Raw genomic sequence first — 27366 nt, forward strand, 5'->3', positions numbered from 1 at the left:
TCAAACTTTTTACACACAACTTGTTCACTTCTCCCACTCCCGTGTGCGAAGCCATGTGGGTCACTTGGTCTACCAACATACATAACTTTTTTTACATCCAATCTTCAAAAAAGAGTCACCTTTTCTAAAATACTTGTGTGCTAATTTAAAAGATCAAAATCACAAAACTCAATGATTTCAATATATTAATGCATTCAGGTGTACTTGTACATCTAATTTTTGTTCTTAATTATTTGACATGATTAATCTTAATCTTTTTAAGTCTTGTATCAAATTTTTACAATTCTAACTTGTATTTTGTTCTTTCCTTTATTTTCTAATATAATAATTTCCTTTAAACTATTTTATTATTATATTAATAATTTATATTATATAAATTTTGATATATTAATATGTTTATATCATTTTCACATAATTTGATAATATCTTAACATATTTAATGTTATATATATATATAAACTACAAGTTTTGGAGAAACTTTAAACGGATAAAATTACTTTATTTGTTGCTTATATTATTTATTTGATATTTTAAAATTATTATTTTTAAATAAAATATTAATATATTAAAAAATCATACACAAGTATTCACTAAAAAAAAAGGGGGTATTGGCAATCAAATTTCGCAACGACATTTTATGCCGTTGTGTAAAAATGAAATATTTGCAACGATTTGTAAATGTGGTTGCTAAATTTAATTTTTAAGATACTAATGACAATAATTAGGTTTATCGTTGTGAATTATTAATTTTATACATAAAAATAAAATAATTTGTTGCTAACTATTATAATATTGACGACTTTAAAATGTGGTTACGTAATTTAATTTTTTACATATTAATTGTAACAATACAATTTATCATTACAAATTCTTAATAAAATGGGTAATGACCAAATAAGTTATTGCTAAATGTTAAAATATTAGCAACAACTTTAATATGTCATTACATAATTTAATTTTATGCTTATTCATTGTAATGTTGCAAATTCTTAATAAAATTTGTTATTAAATGTTAAAATATTATGTAATTTCGTTGTTTAATTTGGTTGCTTATGCGAGTATGTATTTATCCTATTCAAGTGTTTGATTTTTTGTGGGGGTGATTTTTGAAATTATATAATGTCTTTATCATGGAAATTTGAGTTTTTTTTTTATCATGGGGATCCACTAATAATCTTGTATCTTTATAGTAGAGTATCTTGTTCCAAAAGTTGTTATATTGGTAGTCCAATATTATTTATATTAAGTGGAAGGAAATTGCTTTGCTTTAGTGATAAGAAGAAATAATTGGTGAAGGTGACACCAATTTCTCGTCTCCACCACCTACGCGCCATCATTTGGAAAATGTATAGAGAAAAAAAGGTGGGAAAATAAGCAGTTGATGGCAAATGACAATTTTGGGTTTTTTACCAGAATATTATAAAAAAATACGAAAATGGTTTGTTGTTAAAATTAAGTATCAAGATGGTACATTTAGATGGGTGGAGGGTGGTGCATAGGCGGCACCACACTCATTTTCTGACACTATACAGTAAAAATATATATGTATATATATTATTTTAGTAGTGGAGGGTGTCAGATAGGCTGTACTAATCGTGCCTATCTGATAGGCGGCACTGGTTGTGCCTATCTGATAGGCGGCACTGGTTGTGCCTATCTGATAGGCGATACACCCAATATATTTTCCCTCCTACTCTACCATCCGGCTCTTATCAGTTTGGAAAAGAATAACAAAAACATAACATAAATGATACATAATAAATACAAATATTTTTATTTTTACTTTAAAATGATAATAAGTAAACATTTTTTGTTTAAAATATAATATATATATATAATAACACGCCAACTTAATTATTATTAAACTCTCACCTTCTTGGAAAGAACTTCATCCCTCATCTAATTTTTATCTGTTTTTCTCTTTCTTATCCTCATATATCCATTGTGTGGTAGCCCAAATTTGACCGGGCTGTAAACCAAATAAATAAATAAATAAATAATTGTTTTTAAAACAGTCCATATAACAGTCCATTTACATTGACCCACCAACCCGTAAACCCAAAACCAATTGGCCTAAACCTTATGCCCGGTTACAACTCAGCAGACCTAAACCCGTTACATTACTGGCCCATTTCTAAAATCCTACTCCCGATACCCATTACACCCTACCTAGCCCAGAACTAAAGTGGCCCAATTGACCCAAACTCTCAGTGGCCCAAAATTTAGAAGCATTCGGCTAGGGTTAGAAACCCTAGCCCTCTCCTCGTGCTGCAAGGAATTTCTAGAAGCTTCGGGCACTTCAAACGACGTGGCCTTTCATCTCAATCGTCACCACCAAGTATGCCGTGATTTCTCGACTCTGCCATCATATATCACGCCACCATCGACGCGCAAGACACGCCAGAATCCGGCGTTGGCTCCATCAGCGCGCAGACATCAGTGATCGAGCGAGATTCTCGTGGATTACCTGCGAACAAAAGAGGAAACAAAGACAGAAAACCAAGGCAAATATGGAAAGAAATCAAAGATTTCTTTCCTAAAACATAATAGCTTAAGGCTATAAAACCTTTCTGTAAAAGGAGATAAAAGGAAAGGAGAAGGAGAGATACAGAGATAAAAAAAACACAGAGTCATAAGGAAAAATACACCACAAAATGATATTGTACATTGAGTATTTTTTGAATAATATACCAGAAGGATTTCGAGAGAAACGAAGGTGACTCATTACTCTTTTTTCTGTTTTTACTTCATTTTTTTATTGCAAACAATCGATATATAATATATTAAACAGAAAGAAGAAGAAAATACCTTGAGATGGCGGAGTCGGTGACGGTGCATGGATCTGAACGCGGAGGTCCGATGAACAGAACAGATCGGCCTAGGGCCGGAGCTCAGAGGACCGGGGAACCATTTCAGAGGATTTCTTTGATTTTTTTTTTTAGAACCAGGTTTCTAAATGATTTTAAAACTAAGAAGTTGGCTTATATAGCCTTGACGAAACGACGACGTTTTAAACCCCCCAGGATCCGCGCGTTGACCCGATTACCCGGGGAGGATCCGCGCATTTTTAGAGTTGGGTCAATTACCCAATCGGTCCTTCCACCCTTTTTAATTTATAATTACGCTTTATTTTATTTATGATTTGGCCCTATTATTTTATTTTAGTTTTAATTTAGTCCCTACAATAGCTGTTTTAAATCCAAGGTAAAACACAGTCGTTTTGGGAATAGGGAAATTTTCCCAATGAGTCCCTTTTGTTTTGCACGTGTTTTAATTTGGACCTTAATTCAACTTTATTTTCTTAAATTTGCCCCAGTAATTTTGCTGAACTTTAAATTTAGCCCTATATATATTTATTTCTATTATATATACATAAAACTTTATATATTGCTGTTTGTTTTATTTTTAATCTTATTATATAGTCATATTATTATATTATTATTTTTTTTTTTTCATAAATTATCTCACACTCTTATTTATATTTTATTTGTATTATATGTTATTAATTATTTTTATATACATATATACTTTCATATTATATGTTATAATATTATGTTATTTTTTATATACTATTATATTTCTTATTTCTTATTTCCTATACATTTATATTATATCTTATTATATAACATTTATTATACTTTTATTTTTACTCTATATTACTTATTTTTTTTATATATGTGTTATGTATATCATATATTATCTATTATATTATTTATGCCTATATTATTCATTATATTATTATAATTTTAAAATTTGTAAATTAAATTATATTTTTAACTCATATTATACACATATCTAATTGTTAATTATTTATCTGTTATACATTATTACATTTTAAACTGATATTTTTATATTATGAATTCTTTTACATACTTTTAAACCAATATATTATTAATTATTATTCTTTTATAAACATTTTTGTTGTTATATATTACATATTGTATATTAAATACTATTCTAAAAATTATTATTAAATATCATATTTTTAATTATATGTATACTTTGTTAACAATTATTCACTTTATATTATATTTTATATATATTAATTCTTTTATGTATTTTTATGTTGTATGAATCATGTGAGTTAAATACTATTTTATATTTATTATTTGATGTTATATTTTGTGAACATGTACATCGATATTATATCTCTTTTAAATTGTGTATCATGCATATTTCTTAATTATTGCTATGTATGTTTGTATGTTTTGCTTATCCATCTTCAATATAAGTTTTATGTATCTTTGTATATATGATGTAATTCTAAACACGTATGCATCTAGGATATGATTTTTTTTGTATTATTGCTATTGTATCGTTAAAATGCATGTTTTATTCGCTTATTATTGCAATATTCTATTCTATAGTGATAATGTGATTCCTTATGCATCATTTAAAAAAAAACGAGACTCCAAAGTTTTCAAAAAAATATAAAGGCAATGCTTGGTGTTTGAAAATTTCGAGAAAGTAGTGCCCTAACTTATTGGGTTGCCACTTTTCTCGTTAAGCTCGAATAATCAAATACCCTTCTAAGTTTTTTAAAGGTTTTCTAAATGCAAGCCACTATTTGGGAATTTCAAAGCAATATGTCCCAACTTATTGGATATAGCGTTTTGTTGTTTCGAGATAGGAATTTCCAAAAAGGTTAACTTAGTGTCAATGCTTTGATATGAGTGAACCCCAATTTTCAAAATTAAAATATTTTAAAGAGGACTACATCTTAAAATTTTTGAATTTCCGACATTAAAGACACTTGATAATCAATTAGGTACCAATCTTTGGGCGTTACTAACCCTTCCTCGTACGTAACCGACTCCCGAATCCGTTTTCTCGACTTTCGTAGACCAAAATTAATGTTTTAAAACAAAACATTTTATAAGGTGATCCAATCACACCTAAAAAGATTGGTGGCGACTCCCGTTTTAAAGTCGATTCCTATTTTCCCAAAACCCAATTTAAAAATGGTTTCGACACATTGTTCCCAGTTTCTTTCTGATTTTGAGCACTAGATTGAAATATCTTTTTCTTCTCATACACCCTCATGTTGTCATTATCCTCAACCTCCTCCTCCATTTCCAAAAAGAAATACGATGTTTTCTTGAGTTTTAGAGGTGAAGATACTCGCAACAACTTCACAGATCATCTCTACAATGCTCTAAAGAGGCGTGGGATTGTCACTTTTAGAGATGATCCAAAGTTGGAAGCCGGCGAAGAGATCGCAGCTGAACTCCTTGAAGCAATTCAGCAATCATGGTGCTTGGTAATCGTTTTTTCAAAAACCTATGCCTTTTCAAGTTGGTGCTTGGAGGAGCTTGCTGAGATTGTTAAACAAAAAAAGGATAAGGAACATAAAGTATTTCCAATATTCTACGACGTGGATCCATCCTATTTAAGAAAACAAAAGAAAAACGTAGAAGAAGCGTTTGCGAAACATGAAGAGAGATATAAGGAAGATAGAGAAAGGATCCAAAGGTGGGGAAATGCTTTGAGGGAAGTGGCTAACATCAGGGGATGGCATTTAAATAACAGATCATTCTTTCTTCTCTATTTTCTAGTTTTAGTGTCTAATAAATTTGTTATTTTTTGGATTGATAGTGTATATATATATATATTATAATCCTATGTGTAATTTCGAAACAGTATTTAGGTGTGCTGGACTTTTTTTTTAATAAAAACTCACCAACCTCAATTTTAAAATAATGAATTTACATTTAATATCTAAAAATAATTCTTGTTATAAAATAATTTTATTATGAATGAATTAAATTTATTTTAAAACCAAAATTCCAACGGCACCCCATAGAAATTTATGATTAAAATGTATCCCAACAATATTTCATAAATTATTATCATTTTACCTTTTCTTATTTCTCTTTTTTTTTTAAAAAATCCTTCCTTTCCTTTTTATTAATAAATAATAGCTATAATTTTAATTAATAATAAAATTAGAAAACTATGAAATAATAATATTTTTAAACAATAAAACAAAATTCGAACTCAAGTTGAGCTTATCCCAAACAAAATATAGTTACTGCATATTTAAATGTATAGTACAATATTTCAACCAAAGAGAAAGTTGTGTATTTTGATATTATGATTCAACAATTTTTTTAAAGAATTAAATGATATTTCCTTATAGGCATGAATCAGAATTTATTGAAGACATTGCAAAGAAGATATCAACGAAATTATGTCAGACTTATACTGTTGTTCATGATCAGCTAGTTGGAATTAGTTTACGTTTGGAGGAGTTGCATTCGAAAATAGACATTGGGGAAGACGATGTTCGCATTATAGGAATTTGTGAAATGGGTGGCATCGGTAAGACGACTCTTGCAAGAATTGCTTATACTCAAATGTCACCTCATTTTGAAGGAAAAGCTTTTCTTGTTGATATTCGAGAAGTTTCGGATAAATGTGGACTTGTTTTTTACAGAAATAACTTCTTTTTCAGATTTTGCTTGATGAATGCTTCAATTTTTTCAATGTTCACGAAGGGAATACCATAATTAGCCACAGGTTGTCTCAAAAAAAGTTCTTATTGTTCTTGATAATGTTGATAACATACAACACTTGAAATGCTTGGTTGGAAAGCGTGATTGGTTTGGTTTAGGGAGTAGAATCATTGTAACAACAAGAGACGAACATTTGCTTCGATCTTACCGAGTTGATGATGTGTATAAGCCTACAACATTGAATCCTAATGATGCCCTTAAGCTTTTTAATTTGAAAGCTTTTGATAGTGATACAATGCCAAAAGATGATTTCATTCATCTTTCTAAACATGTTGTACATTATGCTAGTGGTCTCCCCTTAGCTCTTGAAGTTTTGGGTTCATATTTGTGCGGCAGAGATGTGGCTCAATGGAGAAGTGCAATCGAAAGACTTAAACGAGATTCTAACAAAGAAATTCTCGATAGACTTCGAATTAGCTTTGATGGATTGGAAGAATACGAGAAGAATATATTTCTAGATATAGCATGCTTCTTCAATGGAGAGGAGAAAGATTTTATAATGAAAGTATTGGATGGTTGTGAGTTTTTCTCAGATATTGGAATAGATGTTCTCATTAAGAAATCTCTCATAAAAGTCAATGAAGACAAACATTTGTGGATGCATAACTTGATACAAGAAATGAGAAGAAAAATTGTTAGGGAAAAATCTAATGAACTTGGAAAACGTTGCAGATTGTGGGAGGAAAAATACGTCCATCATGTCCTAAAAAAAATACGGTAAATCATTCAACAAAAATCACATACAAATTCTTTTATAGAAATTTTAATCAATAAAAACCTAAGTCTTAGTCTAATTAATTTATATAGCAGTCCATAAAAAAAAGTGACATTTAGTGGCTTTGAGATAAATTCCTTTTGTTGATTTGTATAAATATGTATTTAATTTCGTTGAATCACTCTCATTAGAAATGTTTTACTTTGTTTAAAGGTTATAATAGTGTTAAATATATATGCAATTTTTTTTATAATTGTTTATCATACCATTTACACCATTTATTTTATTCTTTATTCTTAGTATTTTAGGTTACAAAAATGATTGAAGGTATGATCATCGACAATAAAAGGTAAGAAAACATACACACACATTTATGATGTGTATTATTAATATTTTTTTTTAAAAGTATCCAATAAAAATCAATGGTAAAAACCTTTAATGCTTAATATTAAATGTTATATTTATGAATTTTATCTAGCAACACGTTACTGTTTAAAAAAAAACAATAGAGATATATTATATTAAGTGCTTATATTTCATACATTGATATTTTAATATTTGAGAAACTTAACTTTTAATGTATTGAATGTTTTTGTATATTTTAAAACTCATTTTTGTTTTGTCTGTGGTTTTTAGGGAATCGAGCAAGATGCTCAATTTGAGTGTCGATGTTTTCTCGAAGATGAAAAATTTGAGATTGCTTAGAGTACTTTGCCTCTCAAATTGTGATGATCTCAAATATCTTTCTAATGAGTTACGACTTTTAGATTGGACAATATATCCTTTAAAATCATTACCTTCAAGCTTTCAACCGGACAATCTTGTCATACTTCTCTTACCATATAGTTGCGTTGAACAACTATGGAAGGGGAATAGAGTAAGAATTAAATTCATCTAATCATTGTGTTTTAGCTTATTTTAATATAAACGGTTAAAATTTTAATAAGTTAATAATGACGAGATTTATTATGTTTTCTCTTTTCTCTTTTCTCTTTAATCTGTTATTGTTTTCGACAGCCCTTGTATAAGTTAAAAATAATCAGCCTTAAAGGGTCTCAAAACCTCATCAAGACACCAGACTTCACAATAGGGAAAAAAAGTTTGTGATGGTTATAATTATAATTTACTATTATTAAATAATAAAAATTGACATAAAAAAAGTTGTGCTAATTTTATTGATGTAAAATAGAGCTATTATTTGAATAGAATTTAAGCATATTAATTATCACTTAATTAATATTAGAGTTAATTATGTTAATTACTTATTATTTAGAATAATGATACTTTGAATTAGTTACATAAATTAAAACTATATTGTATGTTGAATATGTTAAAAATGCTTTAAGTATTATTTAAAAATTTTCTAGTATGATATTTGAATTGATGAGTTAATATATTTTAAGTATATTTAATAATTTAAATAAAAAATATTATTATCGATTAATTACTGCAATTAAAGATATAATATCTAAAAAATTAATTAAATATTATGTCCAACACTTTACTTATTACTTAATAACAAATTGTAGGCTCCATTTTGTCAATTGGAGTCTTCCCGGAAAGAACATCTATAACCCCGAATTTCCTCACCTACTCCCTTTCATAGCTATTATTATACAGATAGATTCTATTCGCAAAGTCCTTTGTTGTTCCCTCGAATTTTCATCTGTTTTTCTCCTTCCTCATGCTCATATACTTACTGTTTCTAATTTACAATATATATATATATATAAAACAAAATTTAAGACTTTTCTATATTGACTTTTTTCCTAAAATGAAAATTTTATAAGACTACAAATAAACTAATAGTTGTCTTGCCATGGAGCAAAAAGCAAATAAGATCTTAGAGACTAACTAAATAAGGTCTATTTGGATAGGTGATGAAATTAATTTTAAAAGGATTAAATATATAGTTACCGTAGTATTAATATTAAATGCTATAGCGGTAATATAAAATTAATGATAAGATATGTATTTAAAGACAAACCTATCTAGGATGGTGAGATGAAATGTAATAAAAATATAAAATGATCATTAAGGAGAACAAATTTATATATCTCAATAGATATTTTACTCATTAAACCAATAATGGCATATATATATATATATAATAATAATTTACAACTTCTATTTGCTTATGTGATTTTACAATCGTCGTGAACCTTTGTCATACCTATAAACCACTAGTGATTTACATGGCAATTGTCACTTGAAACACAAAAAATATATATCAGATGTTGACTGGTGTGGTGGTGGGCTACTGGTTTTTATAATTTTAACAATTTTTTATTTTTAAAAATTTTGAAGTTTTTTTTATATTTTTATGTATCTCTCATCATTTTTTTATTTTTATAATTTTTATTTTGAATTCTTACTTATTTTTATTTTTTTGAATTTTTTACTATTTTAATTTTTTTTGAATTTTTATATATAATCATGTCTAAATTGATAGAATATATCAACATTAAGAGCTAAATTTATTATTATGAGAATTAAAAAATGTCATATTATTATTTTGTTACTCAATTACGGGTTGGGCGACAAAAGAAACAAAACAATGTCAAAACCTTGGGGGACCATATGATAAAGGATTTAAAAATAACCATTTACATAATGAATACCATGTTATCATTTTGTTACATAATTGGGGACCAAAACGAAAACTAAAAGTGCAGTTTATAATATTTTGTTAAAAAAAAAGAGAATAATTATAAGCTTTTCTCTCCGGTATGAACGAACTCGGATCTTGCAAAGTATCAACTTTCTCTTGCATTTCTTTGATCTCATTCTCAACTTCCCAGCTTGGTGTAGCTCTGATCTGGAAACGACAGACCATTTATTGTTTAGTTGTTCCTTGATGCGTAATTTTTGGTACTGTACTTTGTGGCAGTGGGGGGTTTGAAGGCTGTCTACCACGATCAATCCTTGATTTTTTTTGTTGAATGCAATGGCTGGATGTTTAAAGGTGATATTAAGCAGTGGTGGCTCCTCTGTTGTGCAGCGGGGTTATGGTCGATATGGCTGGCGCGTAACGATATGGATCTCGCAGGCACCATTTCATTTCAATTGGAAAATCTATCCTTCCTTGCTTGGCCATACATTCATGAAAACTAGAAAAGTTTAAATTGAGTGAGAATCAAATTTCTAATAGAATTCCAAATAGCTTATTCAAGTACAAAAAGTTGAAGCTTTTATCCTTGTATATCAACAATTTAGAGTGAAGTATAGCTATAGAAATCGAAAATTTAAGTATGCTCAACACTTGGTATCTCGATGATAACAACCTCAAATGTAAGCAATTCATGGTTATTGCTTTATTCGTTCTTTCTTATTCAATTTCTATGAACAATTGTTTTAAATATTGAAGCATGACTTTAAAACAATAACCATTCAGTTTAGTTCTAGCAAAGTTAGAGTTAATATATATTTTTTATATATGTAAATTGAGCCATCTACCAATTAATTGGTGTCAATTAAGCCAACTTCTTAGATAAGCTAATTGGAATAACCTGCTTTAATAATATTCCTAAAAAAAGTAAGATTTTCAATGCAACTCTTAATTGGTGTAAAAAACTCAGTCACCTCCACAATCCCAAAGTTGGCGAATAATAGAGTTAGATATCTCCTCATCCTTAATTTCTTTTTGAGATATATGAATGAGCTAAAACTAAATTGTTGGTTTATATATTTTTTTAATGCCACTGAAATTGTTAATGTGCAACTGTAAGACGCGAAACTCAGCAAAGTGACCAAACCATGATGGAATTTCTCTATTGAAGTTGTTGCCACCAAAGTTGAAAAATTTCAGCCAATGCAAATTTGTTAAGGCAATGGATAAAGAGCCTTGGAAACTATTTTAATGAATGTTGAACCAATCAAGAAAAGATAGAAACTTTTTTCTGGAGGGCTTTGTCCAATTTTTGGGAAGATGTAGTGGATGGTGTCTATTGGGCACTAGGAAATGGGAGAACAGTGAAGTTCTCCGAAACTCAAACAGCTTTTTCTGTGAATGGGGTAATCTTTTTGCTATGGCCTGCTGGGAACTTTTGACAAATAGAAATGCCTTTGTCTTCAGTAGTGGCGTCGTGGGAACTATGGTATTAAGGAATGAGTGCTTTTCGTGGTCCCCGCGTATTATGGAGGTAAAGTTAAAGCAGATTTGAACAACACTAATCAAGCGGAGTCGAATAATTTGGCAATTGTTATGTGAAATTTGTATATATATATAAAAAAACGAGTTTGAAAATAATTTTGAAAATAACCTCTATTTTTTTCTTTATATTATTAAATTCATATTTAAAATAAATTATAATTTAATAGAAATTTTGATTTTGAATTGACAAGAATACCATTTGTTTTTCTCCATATTATTAAATTCATATTTAAAAATAATTATAATATTTAATTTAGAATTATAGGTTAAAAGAAAGTTTAAATAAAATAAAACTTGTGATAATTATATATTTAAAAACAATTATAATTGCTTGGCATCGATATTGTTGCCAATGCAAGAGGATGTATGTTCAAGTGCTTCTATCTTCTTATTTAAGGGTTAGGGAAGTATTATGGGTAATTTTAGGCCTTTTATCAAAATAAAATAATTATAATTTAATAGAAATTGTGATAATTACCCATCTAAAAATAATTACAATTAAAATTACAATTATTAATTAAAAAACTTGTGCTAATTTTGAAATTGAGTTATAATTTCAATAGAACCCTAAGAATAAAATATAGGAAAAAAAATTTGTCATAATTATAATTATAATTTACTATATTGTTTTGACATAAACAAAAGTTGTGCTAATTTTATTGATGTAAAATAGAGTTATTTTTTTAAAAGAATTTTAAACATATTAATTATCACTTAATTATTATTTTGAATAATGGAGTAAAACTTGAATATGTCAAATTTCCAATAGAATTCCCAACACTTCACTTAATAATAATTGTAGGCTCCACACCTATAACCCCGAATTTCCACACCTACTCCCTTTCATAGCTATTATTATACTGATAGATTCATTTGGCAAAGTACAACAGAATTCCTTACGAAGTCCTTTGTTTTTCCCTCATATAGTTATTGTTTCTACTTTGTTTCTGAGGTATTGAGCCATCTGTTTTCTGATTTTGAACATTACATCCACATATATTTTTCTTCTCATATATCCTCATGTCGTCATTACTTTCGACTTCCTCATCCATTTCTAGAAAGAAATACGATGTTTTCTTGAGTTTTAGAGGTGAAGATACCCGCAACAACTTTACGGATCATCTCTACAATGCTCTAGATAGAAATGGGATCGTCACTTTTAGAGATGATCCAAAGTTGGAGGCTGGTGAAGAGATCGCACCAGAACTCTTCAAAGCAATTCAGCAATCATGGTGCTCAGTAATCGTTTTTTCGGAGACCTATGCCTTTTCAGGTTGGTGCTTGGAGGAGCTTGCGGAGATTGTTAAACAAAAAAATGACAAGGGTCATAAAGTATTTCCAATTTTCTACCATGTGGATCCCTCTGATTTAAGAAAACAAAAAGGAAAAGTTGAAGAAGCCTTCGCCAAACATGAAGAAAGATACAAAGAAAATAAAGACAAGATCCAAAAGTGGCGAAATGCTTTGACTGAAGTGGCTAACATCAAGGGATGGGATTTACATAATAGGTATTTCTTTCTTTTCTTCTCTATTTCCGAGTTTTAATGACTAAATTTTTTATTTTGGATTGCATGTTATTTTTAATAACTTTTGAAAATTCTCATATTTTAGTTGTAACACCCTAAATTTAATCTAGACGTTACGATTAGATCAGGAGATATCACCATAAATTAAATAAAAACCTTAAGTACATTTGTTTTACAAAACGTCGTTAACTTTCTTTACATAAAATCCGATTTGTTTGTAAGCTTATCTTTCTTATCCGATTAGTAAAACCATCGTTTATATATAAGTATATTTTTAATATATCTGAGTTTGCAACGAAAAAATCTTATTTAAGTCTAGTTTTGAAAATACAGTTTAATATTTTAAAATCAACATTTCACAGAACATATTATAAACCCACCAAAAACAATAAAACAATTAAAATCATAAAGTAAAGTCCAAAAATTTAAACAGTCCCAAAATGACCAAAAACAAATCAAATTTTATAGAACACGTAAATTCCAAATTTTAAGTAAGTCAAAAGAAACCAAAATATTAAACCGAGCTTTAGCTGCACCGGTTTGCCTAAGTCTGAGGGTTACCTGAAAGTGACTCTCAAATAGAGAGAGAATTTTCGAAACCCAATGTGTAACATCACATACAGAAATCATTCAGACATATATATTAGAAACAGAGCTTATTAGAACATAACAGATGCAAATTTATAGTCCTACCCCCATCCGCTACACATCATCTCCGACCATCTCAAGGCACCATATATGGTTTTATATATTCATCCATCCCTACGCACCGTTTAGTGTCGGTATGACACTTTTCAAATTATTTGTAGCTGAGTTGCCAATTTATTAGGCGATTTATCGCCGTTTACAGAAATATGTATGGTTGTGCCACCAAATACGATAGAAATACATCTACTCACACTTCCTCCATATGCACAATCCTATCCCCAAATGCACAAACATATAGTAATAATAGATTTCGGAAATGTATATGTCATACATGCTTAATATCAAACTCAAGTCATGCGTACTGTATATTAGATCATACATAGCATATTATAGATTTTAGTTATCTCATATCATTTTAAACATGCATACATATATCTAATTTTATGCCAACAGATGATCAGAATACGTGTTTTATAGCTTAATTTATAACATACTGGTCCTACGGAAAGTCTACGTTCGATCCAAACGATGTTTACGGCCCTAAGGAAAAATTTAAAATTTTGGGCCCACATGGTCTCACACACGACTGTGTGGGCAATACGGGCCCAAATGGCCCAGATCGTGTGGCTAAACAATTTCGCACATGATCGTGTGGCATCGACAGTGCAGTTTTTCAACTTTTGTCGTTTGTTATTTTTCGGGTTTTTCATTACACATCCGAATACGATTCCAAAAACGAGTAATCCCCACCTAAATCGACAATTAACAAAACAAATTTTAGTAATAATTTGCGAAATCTAACTAAGAATTGACCACAACCGAGCTTATACAACCCTCCAAAAATACATCCACACACTTACCATTAAACGAACAACTTCTATACGAATCCTAAGTCGCTAGAGGAACACCAAACGTGTCTTGAACTTCTCCTAAAACATAGCGGATTAATTAGATAACACAAAAAATACGAATTTTGCACGATACAAACAAATTTCTGAAATCCCCAAATGCCCAACCAACAATTTCACAAAAGAGCATAGTAAAAGATGATAGAACCTTACCGCTAAGGATTGGGGCCAACCAAATAGAAGCTATACCATAAAAAAGTAACAAAAGAACCGAAACAAGAAGGTAAAGAAGCCAAACAAAAAAGTTGAAAAAGGAAGAAAAAGAACCGAAGAAAGAAGAGAGAAGAAAACAGTAACGCGAAGCAAAGTTGAGGCAAACGTGAGAAATTTTGGGAAAGAAAAAAAAACTAAAATAAAAATAATAAAAGAATAAAAATAAGAACAAAATCCCTCTCAAATCTAATCCAACAACCTGCTAACTTACCATCGTTTTTTAAGAGTTTAAAACAAAACCCAATCCAACACCACCAACCTAAACAATTGACCAAGGTCTAACAAAAATAATTTAATTCCCCAAAATAAAAACATGACCTAAACCCAAGACCTCCCAAACAAAACTAAGACACTAAACCACTAATACAAGTACTGATTAATGATAAAATTTAACAAATCTGAAGTGGGCGTTACATCAACTAACGAGCAAGTTGTGTATTTTGATGTTATATTAGATCTTGCTTTCTTATTCTTGTTTTTGTTTGTATTAGAATATACCCATACCCCATACCTTGCCCATACCTTTCCCATACCTACCCATACTTTGGAAAGGTCAAAGTTATGGGCACCAAATATTTATTTAGTGTTGGGCATGGGAAAATAGCAATTTTTGGTCCCTAAGTGAATAGTGACTTTGCAAGGTGGCCCTTGAATCTCAACTATAAATAGGCCAACCATTGCTCATTCTCATCATCCCACATTTGCCATTCTCTACTTAAGGCATTGTTCTCTCTCCCTATTTGTAAAGTTTCACTTGTATTTTTGGAGTGAAATATATTTGGTAGTGCCCGAGGACGTAGGCAAGATTTGCCGAACCTCGTTAAAATTCTGGTGTTCTTTATTTTTTTGTTCTGCATATTTTGCAAGTGATTGTAGTGATTTATTGTGCTATTAAATTACGATAGAGGGATATTCTGGCTAGGAAAGACTTGGTACTTAAGTGATCCTCGTGATCCACCTCTCTTTCCTGGGAATTGAACTTAGTGTGATTTTTTAGTACAATAATTTTACTCTTTCACACGCTTCCGCGCAACAATTGGTATCAGAGCCAGATTCATACTTGGAGAATACGACCGTTTACGGTACTATTCACGTATACGGCACTATTCACGTATACGGTACTGTTCACGTATACAGTAGTTAGGATTGAGAAGAAAAATGGCAGCAGCATCGTCATCAGCAAGGACTACTGTGACAAATGCAAAATTTGAAGTAGAGAAATTTGACGGTACCAATAATTTTGGTATGTGGCAATGTGAGATCCTGGATGTCTTATGTCAGCAAGAGCTAGATATAGCCCTTGAAGAAAAACCTGACAAGATGGATAACAAGGAGTGGGCCAAGATCAATAGACAGGCGTGTGGTACAATCCGCCTATGTTTGGCCAAAGAGCAGAAGTACTCTGTCATGAGGGAGACATCAGCGAAGAAGTTATGGGATACACTGGAAGAAAAGTTTCTAACGAAAAGTCTTGAAAATAGGCTTTATATGAAAAAGAAACTTTATCGATTCACGTATGCACCCGGTATGTCGATGAATGACCATGTGAACTCATTCAATAAAATTTTAGCAGACTTGCTAAATTTGGATGAGAAATTTGAAGATGAAGACAAGGCATTATTATTGTTGAATTCCCTTCCTGATGAATATGATCATCTTACCACCACATTGCTTCATGGGAAGGACACGATCACATTTGATGCAGTCTGTAGTGCGTTGTATAGATCTGAGACTCGAAAGAAAGATAAAAGAGATCACAGAGATACAACCGCAGAAGTCTTAACAGTAAGAGGTCGTTCACACAGCAGCAAACCTGGTAGAAGGGGTAAGTCCAAAGGGAGACCCGCCAAAGATGAATGTGCCTTTTGTCGTGAGAAAGGGCATTGGAAAAAGAATTGTCCTAAGTTACAAAAGGGCAAGTCTATTTCTAATGCATGTGTAGCGGAGCATGATGAGGAGTCAGACTTTAGCTTGGTTGGCATGGCAATGGCATGTCAAACGGATGAGTGGATATTGGATTCGGGATGTACTTACCATATGTGTCCTAATAAGGACTGGTTTTCTAGTCTTGAAGAACTAGAAGGTGGAGTTGTTTTTATGGGCAATGATAGTGCCTGTAAGACAATGGGTGTAGGTACAATCAAATTGAAGAACCATGACGGCTCAATCCAAGTTCTGACAGATGTTCGCTATGTACCCAGCTTGAAGAAAAATCTCATCTCATTAGGGGCCCTAGAATCTAAAGGGCTCACAATCACTTTGAGAGATGGATTACTAAAGGTAGTAGCTGGGGTATTGACGGTGATGAAAGGCACTAGAAGAAATAACTTGTACTATTTAAATGGAAGTACAGTTATTGGATCAACATCAACAGCTTCTGCGAAAGATGCAGATTCAGAGGCTACCAGGTTATGGCATAGGCGATTGGGACATGCTGGTGAAAAAGCTTTGCAGACTTTGGCGAAGCAAGGCTTGTTGAAAGGTGCAAATTCTTGCAAATTGGAATTTTGTGAACATTGTGTTCTGGGCAAGCAGACGAGGGTAAAATTTGGTTCAGCAATTCACAATACGAAAAGAATTCTGGACTATGTTCACAGTGATGTGTGGGGACCTACCAAAGTGGCTTCTTTGGGAGGTACGCACTATTTTGTTACTTTTGTTGATGATTATTCAAGAAAAGTATGGGTGTATCTAATGAAAAGAAAAAGTGAAGTTTTGGATGCATTTCTGAAATGGAAGAAGATGGTGGAGACTCAAACTGGTCGAAAGGTCAAACGACTTCGATCACATAATGGTACTGAGTACAAAAACGATCCATTTCTACAAGTATGCCAAGATGAGGGCATTGTGCGACACTTCACTGTTCGGGATACACCACAGCAAAATGGGGTGGCAGAACGCATGAATCGGACTATACTGGAGAAAGTTCGATGTATGTTGTCCAATGCTGGATTGGGCAAGGAATTTTGGGCTGAGGCAGTTACATATGCGTGCCATCTAATTAACCGATTGCCATCAGCTGCAATAAATGGAAAAACTCCTATGGAGATGTGGACTGGTAAACCTGCTACTGATTATGATTCTTTACATGTTTTTGGTTCCACTGCATATTATCATGTAAAAGAATCTAAGTTAGACCCAAGAGCAAAGAAAGCATTATTCATGGGTATAACTGGTGGTGTAAAAGGATACCGTCTCTAGTGTCCTGATACAAGGAAGATTGTTTTCAGTAGAGATGTAACTTTTGATGAATCAACCATGATGAAGAACGAGGATTCACAAAAGGATGACAAAACCAGTAGTACTTTGCAGCAGGTGGAGTTTGAAAAGGTTAATGATGATCCAGCTAATATTGAAAGAACAAATGATGAAGAAGTTTCGACCCAAGAACTTCTACAGCAACAAGATTCAATTGCATATAGGAGGCCAAGAAGAGAGATTCGTAAGCCTGCTCACTTTGACGATATGGTGGCCTATGCACTTCCAATTGCAGATGATGATGTTCCTTCCACTTACACAGAAGCAATAAGTAACTCTGATGGTGTAAAGTGGAAGCAAGCTATGAATGAAGAAATGCAGTCTCTTCATAAAAATAGGACTTGGGAGTTGGTGAGACTGCCCAAGGGAAAGAAGGCAATTGGATGCAAATGGGTATATGCAAAGAAGGAAGGATTTCCTGGTAAAAATGAAATTCGATACAGGGCTAGATTGGTAGCAAAGGGTTACGCTCAGAAAGAAGGAATAGACTACAATGAAGTGTTTTCTCCAGTTGTGAAGCATTCGTCTATTCGGATTTTGCTAGCCTTGGTTGCGCAATATGATCTTGAACTAGTTCAGCTTGATGTGAAGACCGCGTTTTTACACGGTGATTTGGAAGAGGAAATCTATATGACTCAGCCAGATGGATTCAAGGTTGCTGGAAAAGAAAATTGGATTTGCAAACTGACAAAATCGCTTTATGGATTGAAGCAATCTCCGAGGCAGTGGTACAAGCGATTTGATCAGTTCATGAAAGGGCAAAGGTACACAAGAAGTAAATTTGATCATTGCGTGTATTTTCAGAAGCTACAAGAAGGAACTTTCATATACTTGCTCTTATATGTTGATGATATGCTAATAGCATCTAAGAGCAAAGTTGAGATTGAAAGATTGAAGACTCAACTCAATCTCGAGTTTGAGATGAAAGATCTAGGAGAAGCTAAAAAGATTCTCGGCATGGAAATATGTAGAGATAGAGCTCATGGCAGAGTTAGCTTGTCTCAGAAGCAGTATTTGAAGAAAGTACTACAGCAGTTTGGCATGAACGAGCAGACCAAACCTGTAAGTACCCCGTTGGCTTCTCATTTCAAGCTTTCTGCACAACTATCTCCTTCGACGAATACGGAACAAGAATACATGTTGCAAGTTCCGTATTCTAATGCAGTGGGTAGCTTGATGTATGCAATGGTGTGTACAAGACCCGACATTTCACAGGCAGTTAGTATAGTGAGCAGGTATATGCATAATCCTGGAAAAGGACATTGGCAAGCTGTGAAATGGATTCTACGGTATATTCAGAAGACCGTGGATGTTGGATTACTGTTCAAGCAGGATAATACACTTGGTAAAGGTGTTATTGGGTACGTTGATTCTGACTATGCCGGTGATTTGGACAAGCGAAGATCAACCACCGGTTATGTGTTTACACTTGCTGGAGGACCAATAAGTTGGAAGTCTACACTACAGTCTACAGTTGCATTGTCAACCACAGAAGCCGAGTACATGGCTGTAACAGAGGCTGTAAAGGAGGCTGTTTGGTTACAAGGTATGGCTAAAACCTTGGGGTTGGTTCAGGAGCATATTAACGTGTATTGTGATAGTCAAAGTGCTATTCATTTAGCAAAGAATCAAGTCTATCATGCACGTACAAAACATATCGACGTACGATTCCATTTTGTGCGGGAAATTATTGAAGAGGGGAAAATTTGTCTTCAGAAGATCAAGACTGCAGATAATCCCGCAGATATGATGACCAAGGTGGTAACAGCAACCAAGTTCGAACATTGTTTGAACTTGATTAATATCCTGCAAGTTTAACAGTTGAAGAAGGCACTATCAAGTATTGTTGTCAAAAGCAGAAAGAATTGTGTGAAGATAAGATTATCCTAATCAAATCTTCAAGGTGGAGATTATTAGAATATACCCATACCCCATACCTTGCCCATACCTTTCCCATACCTACCCATACTTTGGAAAGGTCAAAGTTATGGGCACCAAATATTTATTTAGTGTTGGGCATGGGAAAATAGCAATTTTTGGTCCCTAAGTGAATAGTGACTTTGCAAGGTGGCCCTTGAATCTCAACTATAAATAGGCCAACCATTGCTCATTCTCATCATCCCACATTTGCCATTCTCTACTTAAGGCATTGTTCTCTCTCCCTATTTGTAAAGTTTCACTTGTATTTTTGGAGTGAAATATATTTGGTAGTGCCCGAGGACATAGGCAAGATTTGCCGAACCTCGTTAAAATTCTGGTGTTCTTTATTTTTTTGTTCTGCATATTTTGCAAGTGATTGTAGTGATTTATTGTGCTATTAAATTACGATAGAGGGATATTCTGGCTAGGAAAGACTTGGTACTTAAGTGATCCTCGTGATCCACCTCTCTTTCCTGGGAATTGAACTTAGTGTGATTTTTTAGTACAATAATTTTACTCTTTCACACGCTTCCGCGCAACAGTTTGCTTCCAACTATATTATATTTCATGATTCAATTACCTAAAAATGAAAAAGTGCATTTGAAAGATAACATCAGAATTTAATTTCTTTGTAGGCATGAATCAAAGTTTATCGGAGACATTGTTAAGAAGATATCAGCAAAACTATGTCAGACATATCTGATTGTTCATGATGAGTTGGTTGGAATTAGTTTACCTTTGGAGGAGTTGCATTCAAAAATAAACATTGGGGAAGATGATGTCCGCATTATAGGAATTTGCGGAATGGGTGGCATCGGTAAAACAACTCTTGCGAAAGTTGCTTACACTCAAATGCTACCTCATTTCGAAGGTAAATGCTTTCTTGCTGATATTCGAGAAGTTTCAAACAAACATGGACTTGTTTCTTTACAGAAATAGCTCCTTTCTCAAATCTTGCCAGATGAATGCTTCAATTTTTTCAATGTTCATAAAGGGAATGCCATAATTAGCCATATGTTGTCTAGAAAAAAGGTTCTTGTTGTTCTTGATGACGTTGATAACGTACAACATTTGAAATGCCTGGTTGGAAGGCGTGATTGGTTCAGTTTAGGGAGTAGGATCATTATAACAACAAGAGATGAACATTTGCTCAGATCTTATCGTATCGATGATGTGTATAAGCCTACAACACTGAATCCCAATGATGCACTTAGGCTTTTCAATTTGAAAGCTTTTGATAGTGATACAACGCCGAAATATGATTTCATTGAGCTTTCTAAACAAGTTGTACATTATGTTGATGGTCTCCCCTTAGCTCTTGAAGTTTTGGGTTCATTTTTGGGCGGTACAGATATAATTCAATGGAGAAGTGCAATTGAAAGACTTAAACAAGATTCTAACAAAGAAATTCTTGACACACTAAGAATTAGCTTTGATGGATTGGAAGAAAGGGGGAAGAATATATTTCTAGATATAGCATGCTTTTTCAATGGGGAGGAGAAAGATTTGGTAATGAAAGTATTGGATGGTTGTGAGTTTTTTCCAAATATTGGAATCGATGTTCTCATTAAGAAATCTCTCATAAAAGTCAATGATGACAACCAATATTTGCGGATGCATGCCTTGTTGCAAGAAATGGGAAGAAAAATTGTTGAAGAAAAATGTGTTGATGAACCTGGAAAACGTTGTAGATTGTGGAAGGAAAAAGATGTCCATCATGTCCTAAAAAAAAACACGGTAAATCATTCAACAAAAATTACATACAAAGTTTTCTTTTTATCAATGTATGATGTAAATCCAAAGCTTAGTTTAATTGGTTTACATATCAATCTTTAAGTGACATTGAGTAGCTTTAAAATAATTTCCATTTGTTGAATATAAATATTAATAAGGATTTATAAAATAAGTGTTTAATTTGTTTGATTTACTCTCATTAGAAAGTGTTTTACTTTATTTCTGAAATAAAATTGAGTAAGGCTTAGTACTGTTGATTAATATAGCATTGAGATAAATTCCTTTTGTTGATGGTAACTGTTAATAAGGATTTGTATAAATAAGTAATTAATTTGATTCTCTCATTGGAAATGTTTTACTTTAATTAAAACGCTTTATTCTCTATTCTTGCTTTTTTAGGTTACAGAAATAATTGAAGATATGATCATCGACAATCAAAGGTAATAAAATATACATACACATTTATGATGTGTATTGTTAATATTGTTATTGGTTTTTTTAATAAAAGTATCCAATAAAAATCAACGAAAATATCTTTAATGCTTAATATTTAATATTATATTTATGAAATTTATCTAGCAACACATTACTCTTTTAAAAGAAACACAATAGAGATATATCATTGCTAATATTAAGTGCTTATATTTAATGCACGGATAGTATATCACAGAGAGTAAGATTTTAATATGTCATCAAAAGATTTTAAAACTAAAACCAATTGATTTCATTTTTAATTTCGTTCAGTAACAATAAATAGAATTATGCATTATCATTGCACTAATATAAATCAAGATTTAATTCTAGTTTATAAAGTTTTAAGTAATTCGAAGTCAAAAGTGAGTGTTTGATAGATATATATGTTTAAAATGGGTATGTGTGATTTTTTAAAAGGCCTTTTCATGTATTTAAAGAGTTCTTGAAGGATCATATATCAATGCTTATATTTAGACACATGTTAGATATAAGTATCGGATAAAAGTCCTTAAAAATAGAGTTGGAGAAACATAACTTTTAGGTATTGAATGTTTTTGTATATTTTAATGCTCATTTTTTGTTTGCCCGTGGTTTTTAGGGAATCAAGCAAGATGCTCAATTTGAGTGATGATGTCTTCTCGAAGATGAAAAGATTGAGATTGATCAGAGTGTTTTGCCTCTTAACTTGTGATGATCTCAAATATCTTTCTGATGAGTTACGACTTTTAGATTGAACAGCATATCCTTTAAGATCATTGCCTTCAAGCTTTCAACCGGACAACCTTGTCATACTTCTCTTACCATATAGTCGCATTGAGCAACTGTGGAAGGGAAATATAGTAAGAATTAAATTCATCTAATCCTTATGTTTTAGTTTATTTTAATATGAAAAATTAATTTTTTAATATTATAAACGGTTAAAATTTGAACAAGATAATAATAATAAGGTTTATTATGTTGTTTTCTCTTCTCTCTCTAATCTATTATTATTTTCAGCAGGCTTTGTATAAGTTGAAAATAATCAGCCTTAAAGGGTCCCAAAATCTCATCAAGACACCAAACTTCACAACAGCCCCATATCTCGAAGTTTTAATTATGGAAGGTTGTACCAGATTAGTACATGTTCATCCATCACTTGGAGTGCTTAAGAGACTTAAACTTTTGAATTTAAGAGGTTGCAAAAGTCTTAGGAGTCTTCCAACCAAAATTGGAATGGAATCCCTTGAAACTTTAATTCTTTCGGGTTGCTCAAATCTTGCAAGGTTTCCAGAGATTGATGGGAAAATGGAACATCTAAAAACTCTTGATCTTTCTGATTGTTATAAAGTTGAATATTTGCCAGAGAATTTGCATCAAGCAGAATCTTTGGAAGAGCTTGACTTGAGGAAAACAGCCATAAAAGAACCACCATCCTTCATTTCTCAATTGAAAAATCTTAAAATTTTGTCTTTCGATGGATGCAAGGGTCCGTCTAAGTTAAAAGGAAATCTCCTTTCTCTTTTCAAGGTAAGCCAAAGAGGAAGGATGAATTCCATAGCTCCAATGCTACCTTCATTATTCGGTTTGAGTTCATTAACAAAGTTGAAACTTAGAAACTGCAATCTTGGTGAAGGAGATATTTCTAGTGCTATTTCTTGTCTATCCTCTTTGACAAGTCTTGATCTTAACGGTAACAATTTCAACAGCATACCGGCATCCCTTGCTCAACTCTCCAAGCTTGAAGATCTTAGTTTGTCAAATTGCGGCCTGTTCAATATTGGTGAAGGAGATATTCCTAGTGATTCTGGTCTATCCTCATTGAGAGAACTTGATCTTAATGGTAACAATTTCACCAGCATACCTGCGTCTCTTGCTCGTCTTTCCAATCTTCAATATCTTGGAGTGTGTAATTGCAGAGAGCTTGAAACGTTGCCTGTGCTTCTAGCAAGGAAGACAAGTGATTGGAAGCATAATTGGTCTTACTTTGTAGCCATTAACTGCTACAGATTGGCTGAGAACATGAGTGCAATAACATTGCTGAAAAGACATATTAAGGTTGATTGATCTCTCTCTTCTTTTTCATGGTTTTAGTTACAGAACCATCGATATTTTATTTTGCAAATTCAAGAACGACTGATGTTTTAATTTGCAGGCATTTGCGAATTCAAGAAAAAGATTTGATGTTGTTATACCTGGAAATGAAATCCCAGAATGGTTCAGCCAACAGAGAGGCGGCTCTGTAATCGAAATACCTTTGCCTCTCAATGTTCAGAATGACAGTCAATGGTTTGGAGTTGCTTTCTGCTGCATTTTCGGCGATGAAGATGGTTCCGAGATAAAGGTTATCGGTGGTCCAACTTATATCCATTCTACTTATTCTGGAGAATCCAGTAGTAATGGATCTGTTTTTCAAGTTAAAAATAGTCAAGTGGTCGATTTCACTTTCATTAATTTTGGTCGAAGACCCATAACGAAGGACCACCTTTTTCTTCGTTATTTCTCGCGTGAAGTATTAAATGCATTATCCTTAAAGGATAAATGTGAAACCAATAATTTATCGCTTGAGATGTCTTTCCAAGAGTCAAAATGGCATCCTTCTGTTAAGGTGAAGAAGTGTGGTGTTAGAATAATGTATGAGAAAGATTTGGAAGAAATAAAAGAGCTGCAGTGCCGTACCATTCAATCTTCTCCAAACTTGGAACATATCCATCATCACTCTACTGAAAACGATGGATCCGCAGGCAGCACTTCCCTTGTAAAACGAAAACGTGATATCGACGAGGAAACAGAGGAAGAAGGGCCGCACCCTAAAAGGATGCAAAACATTTTCAATTTTATAACGGGCCGATCAGGGAAGAAGCAATAATTCTGTAAACTACTTCACTAGCCCTTTCGTACAAATTGATTTTTTCTCCTATTTAGTTAAGTTTCTCTGTTTGATTAATGGTTGAAATATTTGATACAGCGACTTTAACAATTGAGGATTCCAACTCCAACAAGAACAAGGGGGCTTCGAGGGCTTATGCGAAACACTCTATGGCGGATATGGCGGTCATGGTGGAAGATGATAGACCAGAGGAGTCACCAGTCTATGGACCATGGATGCTTGTGGAGAGAAAGTTAAGGCGTAATTTTAGGGATCCTTGGAAGCCAGGTAACGCTAATTCGGGGGTTTTGATTGGGGATTCTAGATTTAAAGTTCTTGATTCTGTCAATGATATTGGGGAAGGATGGGAGGAAATAAGGGAGATAATTCTGGAAGCTAATAAAAAAGGAAAGGGTGTCTTGGTTGAGGCTGGAGGTAGTGGGGAAAGTCGGACCACTGACCCAATTCGTTTGAAGCAGGGGTTTGTAGCTAAAGTGGGCCAAGGGAGTGGTAAAGGGTTTATTGTTTATATTAAAATAATACACCAAAAATATATAAGAATCGAGAATAGCGGTGTTCGCAAGTGCACGGGTCAAAGTGTAATATAGTTAGTACAACAAAATATTTGAAAATATTTTAAGGAACGTACCCAAGAGATGATGGACTAAATCTGCGAAAATATTTTTACAATAATAAGTCTAAGTAGTAGTAATTAATATATATATTACGATAAACCATAAAATAGATTAATGAGAGAATTTAAATAAGAAAAATAACAATCGACTAAAATTAATAAATCAATTAGGAAAATTAACTCACTTCAAGATTTGTAACAAACTTTGGATTAGGGTTTTAGGGTGGATTAGCTACTGATTAGTCAATTATTACCTCCTGGCTTCTAACTAATTAATCGATTGATTGATACTTGCTTATCTCCCAACCTCGTCTAACCTATGATAACTTCCTAGAGTCGTCAAACCTAGCCGTTTAAGAACACATGAGTTTGAGTCCTAACTCGATTGGCATTGGCATTGTTGCTAATGCAGGAGGAGGTGAGTTTGAATACACTAAAGCACATTATCACCCTATTTAAGGGTAAGGGAGGGACTATGAATAATTTTAGACGTTGTATAAAAAACAAAATGAATATGATAAAAACATATAATAAGATTTCAAAAAATAATATATAATAAAAAATTAAAAATCAAATTCCAGATATTAACACGACATGAAACCGATTTGACATGTAACAAATATTATTATAATATTAAACGAGCCATTTTTGACTACTCCAAACCTATTATTCAAACTCTTTTTGGAACATAACATGAAACAAAAGAATGGGACAAAATTTCCAAAAACAACCATTAATAACAAATATGAAGACGCTAACCTACATCAACAATATTAATAATGAACAATAAGAGTATAGTATAAAAGAGTAATTTAAACTATATATGGAGAGATAAAAACTTGTGATTGAATTTTCAATTAGCACTAAAATTAAATTTGATTCTTGGCCAATCCCACTTTTACCCTAAAAAAATATATAATATAATAAATTCAATTGAAAATTCTGCCCAACTTCTTGTTCTTTATTCATAGCATCATGTGCTGCTATTCATTATCATCCAGAAAATTACATTGAAAACTGCAGAAAATTTATAAAGAAAGGCCGTTCCTTATCTAAGTTTTTAATATAAAATTAGTAACTTTTTTATTTAATTATTAATTAGTGGGTGGGTGGGTGACATCTTTAAAAGACTATATTGACTTTACGGGTAATCTATGTATGTATTAACATTTTCCTTTTTTTTTTATGTTTACATAAATAATTTATATTTATTCAATAGAAAAATAGATTAATGTTTTTATTTCTATATATGTTTATAATTGAGTCAAAATTAAAGCTTCATGTATACATTTGAACCATAATCAAAGCTTCATTTGTATAGTTGCACCGAATCAAAGTTCATATATTAATTCACACATTGCACCAATGTTCATGAATAATTTTGATATTTATCCAAAAAATAAAAATAATAAAACAGACTTCGACGCCATTAGTCTTGTGGTTGGGAGTCATATTTGTCAATCTCTTTTCTTTTCCCTTCCTAATCCAAGGACTCAAAAATTATTGTATTTAAATTTTTACACTAATCTCATCTTCCAACCTAAAAAAACCACATATTTCAAAAATGTTGGGTATGACTCATATTTCAATCAAATTTGAAAAACAATTTTTTAGTTAAACTCTATTTATTTGTTTCAATCAAACACTAGCTAGTTTAGATTATTTTATTACTATTTGACCTACGAATTTAACCTATAAATAGGCTCTTTTAAAAACTTAGAAAATACACTCATTAGAGATTAGAACTCATAACACTTTTGGAGAATTTTGTGTTTACATTTTGAGGGTTCTTTGTTTTCGAGTTTTTGGGGTTTAGTTTTTAT

General features: G+C 32.0%; 4 protein-coding genes and 1 long non-coding RNA gene across 5 annotated transcripts in view; 4 read left to right on the plus strand and 1 right to left on the minus strand.

The window, feature by feature from the left end:
• The window catches only part of LOC107962494 (disease resistance-like protein DSC1), a 100313-nt gene that overhangs the window by 16409 nt on the left and 56538 nt on the right, over positions 1–27366 (plus strand). The window lies entirely within an intron of this gene.
• The window catches only part of LOC107962439 (TMV resistance protein N), a 76055-nt gene that overhangs the window by 13092 nt on the left and 35597 nt on the right, over positions 1–27366 (plus strand). The window lies entirely within an intron of this gene.
• Positions 1986–2961, minus strand: LOC107962483 (uncharacterized). The gene is made up of 2 exons (XR_001701645.2): positions 2809–2961; positions 1986–2467 (listed from the first exon to the last, which is right to left on the minus strand). It is a non-coding gene; the product is annotated as an uncharacterized lncRNA (long non-coding RNA).
• Positions 12271–13118, plus strand: LOC107962470 (disease resistance protein RUN1-like). The gene has a single exon (XM_016898883.2). The coding sequence runs from the start codon at positions 12404–12406 to the stop codon at positions 12926–12928; it is 525 nt and encodes a 174-aa protein (XP_016754372.1). The 5' UTR covers positions 12271–12403; the 3' UTR covers positions 12929–13118.
• Positions 23080–26869, plus strand: LOC107962461 (disease resistance protein RUN1-like). Its single transcript, XM_041080120.1, has 3 exons — positions 23080–24098; positions 24196–24913; positions 25009–26869. Exons 1-2 carry the CDS (start codon positions 23160–23162, stop codon positions 24907–24909), a joined length of 1653 nt encoding a protein of 550 aa, XP_040936054.1. The 5' UTR covers positions 23080–23159; the 3' UTR covers positions 24910–24913; positions 25009–26869.

Source organism: Gossypium hirsutum, chromosome A11, assembly GCF_007990345.1.
Source record: "Gossypium hirsutum isolate 1008001.06 chromosome A11, Gossypium_hirsutum_v2.1, whole genome shotgun sequence".
NCBI lineage: Eukaryota > Viridiplantae > Streptophyta > Magnoliopsida > Malvales > Malvaceae > Gossypium > Gossypium hirsutum.

Coding starts and splice junctions, on each gene's coding strand:
- LOC107962470 (XM_016898883.2), top strand. CDS start 12,404: ATGTCGTCATTACTTTCGACTTCCTCATCCATTTCTAGAAAGAAATAC.
- LOC107962461 (XM_041080120.1), top strand. CDS start 23,160: ATGGAAGGTTGTACCAGATTAGTACATGTTCATCCATCACTTGGAGTG. Junction 24,099..24,195: donor TGCTGAAAAGACATATTAAG/GTTGATTGATCT, acceptor TTTAATTTGCAG/GCATTTGCGAATTCAAGAAA.